The 8292-nt window shown below is 44.5% G+C and overlaps 1 protein-coding gene across 7 annotated transcripts in view; it reads left to right on the top strand.

Annotated features, from left to right (window-relative positions):
• The first annotated feature begins 4705 nt into the window (after nt 1-4705).
• Nucleotides 4706-8292, top strand: part of EHMT2 (euchromatic histone lysine methyltransferase 2) — a 79705-nt gene continuing 76118 nt past the window's right edge. For 6 of the 7 annotated variants that reach the window (XM_053295539.1, XM_053295535.1, XM_053295538.1 and 3 more), the window contains exon 1: nt 4706-4838. In XM_053295539.1, coding sequence (XP_053151514.1) covers nt 4809-4838 — 30 coding nt within the window. In that variant the 5' untranslated portion in view covers nt 4706-4808. Of the gene's footprint in view, nt 4839-5345; nt 5408-8292 lie in introns of those variants that run through there. The other variant, XM_053295536.1, reaches the window with a different exon arrangement.

Below are 8292 nucleotides of genomic sequence, written 5' to 3'. Positions count from 1 at the left end.
CTCATTATCCCCAGCCTTACAGCAGGGGTTCCCAACCAGTGGTATTCCAGATGTTGCTAAACTACAAGTTCCATCATCCCCAGATACAATTTATTGACCTACCCTACATAATTTGACTAATCCTTCCACAAAGTCCTAAGCAAATGGTAGTGAATTCCACAAGTCATACTGCACATAGTGAAGAACTACTTCTATTCATTAGCCCCGAACCTAATCAACTTGGTTGGGTAAATTCTGAGTGCTAATATTATGAGAAATGGCACATAGTTTCCCTCTCTCCACACCATGCATAATTGTATAAAACCTCCTTGATATCTTTGCCCTTAATCATTTGTTTTCTAAGACAAGAGGGCACAATCTGTACCTCTTAAAATCCATTCCAGAACCGTAGCCGTGTTGGTCAGTAGCTTCATAGAGATGAGCTGGCAGATTGCAGTGGTGAGATATTGTGCGGGCTTTTTTCCAGACATGCAGGAAGTTAATTGGGAAAAGTGGTAAGTAGATTGAGGCACATGGCAGCATATACTTAGGCCAGGGCTTTTTAAAAGGAGAATCAGGAGCTGCACCGCAGTATGTGATTGTAATTCACATGCATAACATGCATTGCTTCATGATACTTTTGCATTTGGGTGAGTACAAATGAACTGCTGATGTTGAGAGACCCTTTCCTCCAGAGAATCTCATAAGATCTGAACACCAACAGATATATAGATGAGTGAGATAAGTTTGCATGAGTATTCTTATGCAAAGCCTATCTGGTCCAGCATCCCGTTTCACACAGTGGCCCAACGGATGCCTCTGAGAAGCCCACCGTAGGGATGTTCATGAACTGTTGGTCAGACTGTTCGGCAGCAGGGGAGGGTTTACCTTTAAGGAGCAGGGAGGGTGCCCTTTCCCGCTCCAGCGCAGCTGCCAAAACTACTGGCGCAGGGCTGCTGCATACCTCCTCACAGCCCCAGTAAGCATCAAGCACTTCCAGTTTGACGCTGACTGGGGCTGCAAGGAGGTACGCAGCAGCCCCGCACCAACGGTTTTGGCAGCAGTGCCGGTGGAGGATATGTGGTGGGAGGGGGTAAGGGCATCCTCCCTGCTCCTTAAAGATAACCCACCACCACCACCACCAAACCGGTTCGAACCAGTCTGGCGGTCCAGAAAGGGACTGCCAAACTGGTTTGTGCACATCCTGCTGTTGCTCCCCTGCAACTGGTATTTGGAGAGGCTGAAGGAAGCTGTAGCATCATCCACTAGGATTTAACTTCAGCTTTTTGGTAATGAGCTTCCTTGCAGCATTAGAATCTCGGGTTCTAGCAGAACCTGGACTACTCACTTTACTTTTCACATTGTCAGACAATCTTTACATCACCTAATGTAATACACCTTTTTCATGACTTGAATTGTTTAACTGCACAAACGTATGCTTGGAACTACACATTTTGTGTCTGGCTGCACATTATTTTATGTATTTATTATTTATTTTTTTACATTTTATATCCTGCTCTTCCTCCAAGGAGCCCGGGGCGGTGTACTACATACTTAAATTTCTCCTCACAACAACCCTGTGAAGTAGGTGAGGCTGAGAGAGAAGTGACTGGCCCAGAGTCACCCAGCAAGTCTCATGGCTGAATGGGAATTTGAACTCGGGTCTCCCTGGTCCAGTCTTGCACTCTAACCATTGTACCACACTGGGTCCTATTAAAATTAGGAAGGGAATTCTTAAGCTAATGTTGTCCACCGAGGGCACAGAGCTTCACAGAGTTATTAGAAGGATGAAATGAGGGTAGGGGACCATATACGTCATCCTGAGTTCCTTAGAAGGAGAGTGAGACGTACTAAATAAATAATAATAATAATAAGGGACCCAGGGAAGGGCAGTTTGCTGAGGTCTTCTGAAACCTGGATGGGGCCCTTCTAAGGCAGATTCATGTGGGAGGAGATGCCCCTTGAGGTATCCTGGTTCCAAACCGGTTAGGCTTTAAAACCAGCACTTGAAATTGGGCCTGGAAACAAAAGCCCTGGACAAGAGCCAGTGCCCCATGTTTTAAGACTAGCAGCAAGATATATTTAATATGCTCAGTCAGTAACCAAACTAGTACCTTATTTTGTAGTACCTGTGGTTTCTAAACCATATTTAACGGCAACTCTACATACAACAGATTGCAATAATCCAAACAAGTCAGCACAGGACATAAATTACTCCAAATTTAATGATAGAAGTTCCCACTTTGTTTCCCCAGATGTTGTTGGATTACAAACCCCCCCCCCCATCATCCCTAATCACAAAATGGCCTTTGTGGTTGAGGATGATAGGAGTTGTAGTCCAACAACATCTGGGGACCCGAGGTTGAGAACCTTTGCTTTAGGGAATACAAACAAACCCTGTTGCCAGGCAAGGAAGTGAGTATATTTCTATTAAATATGTACCACCTTTTTATGCAGATATATATACTCAAAGTGACTCACAGTTATAACACAGTAACATAATGTCCTTAAGAAAATGGGCATCCCAGAACATCTCATTGTTCTCATGAGAAACCTATACACAGGACAGGAAGCCACAGTCCAGACGGAACATGGTGAAACAAACTGTTTCCAGATAGGCAAAGGAGTAAGACAAGGCTGTATACTTTATCATTCTTTATTCAATTTATTTGCTGAACATATACTGAGAGAAGCTGGATTGGAAGAAGGTGAGTGTCGTTTTAAAGCTGGAGGAAGAAACATCAACAACTTGCGCTACGCTGATGACATTACTCTGATAGCTGAGGATGCAGATGATCTGCAAGCTCTAGTAATGAAAGTCAAGGAGCACAGTGAAAAAATGGGTCTACAACTAAATGTCAAGAAGACTAAACTAATGACAATGGGCACAGCAACCAGCCTCAGAAATGATCATGAAGACATTGAAGTGGTGGATAGCTTCTGCCTTTTAGGATCGACCATCAACAGTAAAGGATCCAGCAGTCAAGAAATAAGCTGGATACTAGCACTTGGTAGGGTTGCAATGAAGGCCTTGGATTTGAAAGGATATTTAGATGGTGTGACCTGTCTATACCTACAAAGATTAGAATCATTTGAACAATGGTTTTTCCTGTGACACTCTATGGATGTTAAAGCTGAACTTTGAAGAAGCAAGATAGAAAAAACATTGACTTTTTTAACTGTGGTGCTGGAGAAGACTCTTGAGGATACCTTGGAAATCCAGGGGAAAAACCAAATGGATCATAGAACAAATCAATCCAGAATTTTCACTTGAGGCACAAATAACCAGGCTCCTCCTATTATACTTCGGACACATTATGCAATAAGCCATCTCCTTTGAGAAGTCCATAATGCTGGGGGAAAGTGGAAGGAAAGAGGAGGAGGATGACCAGCAGCAAGGTGGATGGACTCGATAACGACAGCAATGAATGTACCACTGAGAGAGCTTAAAGGCCAAGCTGAAGACAGACCATCCTGGAGAGAATCTATCTATGTGGTTGCTAAGAGTTGACACCAACTTGATGACACTTAATCAATCAAAATCCCAATCAACATAATAATGAACTTTACATGTAAAGATTCTGCTAAAATAATCAATATAAAGTATTGTGCTGTACACTGGCACCACGGGTGTAGCTATAATTGAGGGGATGGGCTCAAAGTACCCGGGTCCCCAAGCTCCAGAGGGCCCCCAGCTCTACCCCTCCCTATTTTCTTCATTATCTCTCTCACTCTGACGGGCTGCCACGGAGAGGGGTGAACACGGGCCTCCTCTCCCCTAGTTACGCCCCCCCCCCCGATTGGCACACTTTACTTTTACTGTGCATGCACACAATTTAAATGTGAATGCATGCACACACCGTTCTAGCATGAGGGGATCTGGGCAGTGGACACTGAGAAAGCATTCTCTTCACACACAGAAGGCCTCTGCATATGATTGAGTTATTTCCTTACTGAAGGAAACATCTCTGTATGCATTCACTCCAAGGGGTCAGAATTTCTGGACACAAAAACAGTTGACAAAGTTGCTCATGGATGAGTTCACAGCCTTGTTACCATTTCATTCTATTGTTAACCTTTCCACTTTAACCTTCTCCAGACCCCAGTCTAAATGTTGGTTTGTCTTTCGAAACAGGTACCTGCCCCCTCTCTCCCACCCCAGTTCCATTCTATCTATAAAAAACCTTCTCTGCCTTCACCCCATAGGCTGAGCGCACAGCAGCAACCACTGTACTTTTATTTAGTTACTTATTTTTACATTTATATCCCACTCTTCCTCCAAGGAGCCCAGAATGGTATACATGGTTATGTTACAGTTTTTCCTCACAACTCTGTGAGGTTAGTTTAATGGCTGAACTACATAGTTCTTTTTACAAGATGTTTACGATTTAAGCAAGTGAAGGAATCAAAGGACTTGTGAGATGAAAGCAAAAAAGGCCAAAATTTTAATTACAGTTTTGGTAGCCTATAAAGCAGTGCACCATATACAGATACGTTACTAAAGTATTGCACTGCATATGCATGCATTGTTGTATGTGTGACTTCATGCACGCGACGCTGCCACGTGTGATGGTCTACTACGGACTGCAATCAACACTCTGCACACGCTCAGAGGCACTTTCTCGCCACCTTTCCTAGGGTTGAGCTCCGATACTAATCACAGATCCCGAGGGCCGGGGTTTCGTACATGAGAAGTTTCAGCCCCGCTCTCGCTCTTTGTTTGAACTGATGCGCTGCCCCTTTAACTAGGTTCATCTCCCGCCCCTTTCTTCGCTCCGTGGTGTGACGTCAGTGCGGGGCCGGCGCTGCTGCTGCCGCGGCGCGAGGCCATGGAGGCTGCGGGAGCTGGAGCCACGCAGGTTTGGGGCGCGCGGGACCGAAAATAATAATTTAAAAAAAGGGTGGTGGTAAAGTCGAAGGTTTCTCACTTTCCACCGGTCCCCGTTATCAGTGTCTCCCTTTACTCCGCATTGCAAACTGGGAGGGGCTTATTGTAGTGCCACTTGAAAATGCAAACGGACCCCCCCCCTTCATCCATGGAAGCTTGTCCTGGGGTGGGGTTTTTTACTCTCGTAAGGATCCGATTTAGGGCGAAGAGGGTGTGGTTTGAAATCGGGAGGGGGCGGGGAAAGTAAGGGCTCCCAGGTTGCACTAGTTCTGGGTAGTTTCGCTAATCTCTAATGCAAAAAGAGTGGGGTGGTTCAGGACGAATGTACAGCCCTTTATGGTTTTACGAGGACTGGAAACGAAAAAGGGATGTCTTTCCAATTTGCTTTCTTCCAAGTGTATTCTATGAATTATTGCATCGGGAAAAGAAGAGAGGAAGCCAAGCTTGCCGTGAAACTATCTTCTCTCAGTGCTAAGCTGCCCTTTTATTTTCTTCTATCATGACTTGTGGGCACTCTTCTTCCTATCCCGTTATAACTCGGTCAGTCCTTAGCAGCAGAATTTCAAACTCTGATATTCTCCAGTGTGCCCCCCGCCCCGCACTATGCATCTCCATTTGCTTTTCCATGTAGCAAAATAATTCGAAGACATGTATTCTTAATCCATCCTCTTTTTTGGGAATTAAGGTGGCAATGCATAGGGAGACTATTTTATTAAATCTTGTTTATTTGATTATCTTGCTCCCATCCCTCTTATGTTATTGCTTTTGTAACCCACCCTACCTACAGGGAGGGGGATCAATACAATATACATACAGTTCTTATTCCGTTTTCACATCAACCTTGTGAGGCAGGCTAGGCTAGGCTGAGGGGGCAATAACTTGCCTGAGGTTACTTTAATAGCATTAATGACTAAGTGAGAATTTGAATCCTGGGTCCAAAGCCAACATCCCATTTATTATAATATACTGCAGGAGTTCCCAACCTTAAGATGTTGCTGAACTACATCATCTGCAGCTACATTTTGTTGTTGGGGATTATGTAGTTCAGCAGCATCTGGAGTACCACAGGTTGAGAACCCCTGTTATACTGGAGAGGGCCACCCATTCTTATAGTTGGGGCACAGGGAGACCCAAGTTCACATTCAGCCATGAAACTCATTGGTGACTTTGGGCTAATTACTTCTCTATCTAACCTACCTCACAGGGTTGTTATGAGAATAGAAACATCTACATACAATGCCCTGAGCCCCTTGAGAAAGAGCCAGATATAAATGCAAAGAATAAATAAGTCTAACTTTGCATAGAATCAGGCTGTTAATCACTCAACCCACTTTTCTTCCCCTGAAGGATTGAAATAGAGAGCAGCAAGGAAATAAAAACAAACAGTTAGTTATAGGGCTCCATATTTTACTGTTGTTGTGTGTAAACCACTTTGAGTAGTACTTGTTTTTCCTGAGCAGAACCCAAAGCAGCTGTTAAAAAGTCAAATTTATAAATTATAAACTCAACAGACGTTGTACCTATACACTGAAATTGCTCTGAAGCCAGAACAACAACACACATCTACCTCACAAGAACCCTAATATTACTATGCTATCTAAAAGCTATCAAAGAATGAGGATCTCTGTCTCATAGGTTTCGGAACCGGTTCGGAGGCGCTTTTATGGACCTCCAAACCAGTTCGAAGATTCAACAAGTTTGATGGTGTGTGTGGGGGTTACCTTTAAGGAGCAGGGAAGGTGGTCTCTCTCTCCCCCCCCCCGGCATTATCCCCACCAATGCTGTGCTTAAAAACTTTGGACTGGAAGTGCTCAGTGTGCGTGCACAGGCCATGTGCACACACTGGGTACGTCCAGTCCGACACGAACCAGGGCAGCAAGGAGGTATGCTGCTGCCTTGCAGGACCATTTTTAAGCACAGTGCTAGTGAGGGAAATGCATTGGGAGAGGAGAAGAGCATCCTCCCTGCTCCCTAAAGGTAACTCCCCGCCATCCAACCGGCTGTCGCCAGTTCCGTGCACATCCCTATTAAAAAAGGTCACCTCTGCTTAAAGACTGGCCAGCCCTTTTCTAGAGGCTGAATTTATATAGATGAGCTGGGTGGGGCTTACACTCCCATAGATGGATAGAGAGACTTGATTCAGGCCCATCTTGCTTACCTAGTTGGTAGGTCCAAACGGGGCAGCAGAGTTCTAGCAAATCAGCTCCGGTAAGATGAAAAACTGGGTGCTAAGAACAGAGGTAAAATTGAACAGAGAGGAAGTATTTCAAAAGTGAAAGGGATTTAATTCTTTGGTCATCTTGTTTTGTAATGTATAAGGGGATGGGTATACTGTAGTAAGGCGTTTAGTAGGAAGTTGTAGATGGTTGTGTTACTGGGGTCTTGTTTAAGCAACCAGCAATCTAGTTTGCACATATGCACGTACATCTCTTGGTTTCCCTGAAATTTAGGTGGTATGCTAAAATGGTAGCTGATTGTGAGAATGTTGTGAAATTTTGTGTCTGAGAGGATGTGAGGCAAAGTGTATGATCTGTCTAGCGTCATATTGGTGATGTGATACCTATTCACACATGCAAGTCACCTATTGATGTTTCAGTCAGGCTTGTAAATAGTAGTTTGTCTAGTTGCCTGTGGTGAGTATGAATGATTTCCAGGCAACCAGCCAGGAAAATTTTAATAACTTGGAAGAAATTGTTTGTTTTCCATCCATGCCATTAACATGCTGCAGATGATTCACTCTACTTGCTAGGAAGTAGCCTCCTTTTTAGTACAATTGAACTTGCTTCTGAGTAAACATAATTAGACTTACACTGGGCCAGTTTGGATAGGACACCCATTGGCATGCGCAGTAAGGTTGCATAAGAGCAGCCCTGGTGGATCAGGTCCAAGGCCCATCTAGTCCAGCATCCTGCTTCCCACAGTGGCCCACCAGATGCCTCTGGGGAGCCCACAGGCAAGAGGTGAGGGCATGCCCTCTTTCCTACTGTTGCTCCCCTGCAACTGGAATTTAGACGCATCTTGCCTCTGAGCCTGGAGGTAGCCTATAGCCATCAAGAGTCCATCACTGATGGACTTGTCCTCCATGAATTTGTCTATGCCCCTTTTAAAGCCATCTAAGCTGGTGACCATCACCACATCCCATGGCAGATAATTCCATAGATGAATTATACACGGTGTGAAAAAGATTGGGGTAACACTGAGAGCATGCCTGGGGTGACTCCACTGGAGCATGTCCCTACACATTCTCGAGGCATCCTTTATGTGTACCTGAAGAGCCGTGCATCTGAATTCCCCCCTGTACGTGCTCCCAGTACCTGTTTAATGAGACAAGTGTCTTGTCTGAACTGGCCTACTGTAACATAAGTATGTGTGGATGGGTGGGCCAGTAAACATTTTTAGTAGCTAATGTGCTTATTTTATTTTAT

The sequence above is a fragment of the Hemicordylus capensis genome, chromosome 2 (genome assembly GCF_027244095.1).
Source record: "Hemicordylus capensis ecotype Gifberg chromosome 2, rHemCap1.1.pri, whole genome shotgun sequence".
In the NCBI taxonomy this organism is placed as follows: domain Eukaryota; kingdom Metazoa; phylum Chordata; class Lepidosauria; order Squamata; family Cordylidae; genus Hemicordylus; species Hemicordylus capensis.
This window is presented reverse-complemented; position numbering and strand designations above follow the sequence as displayed.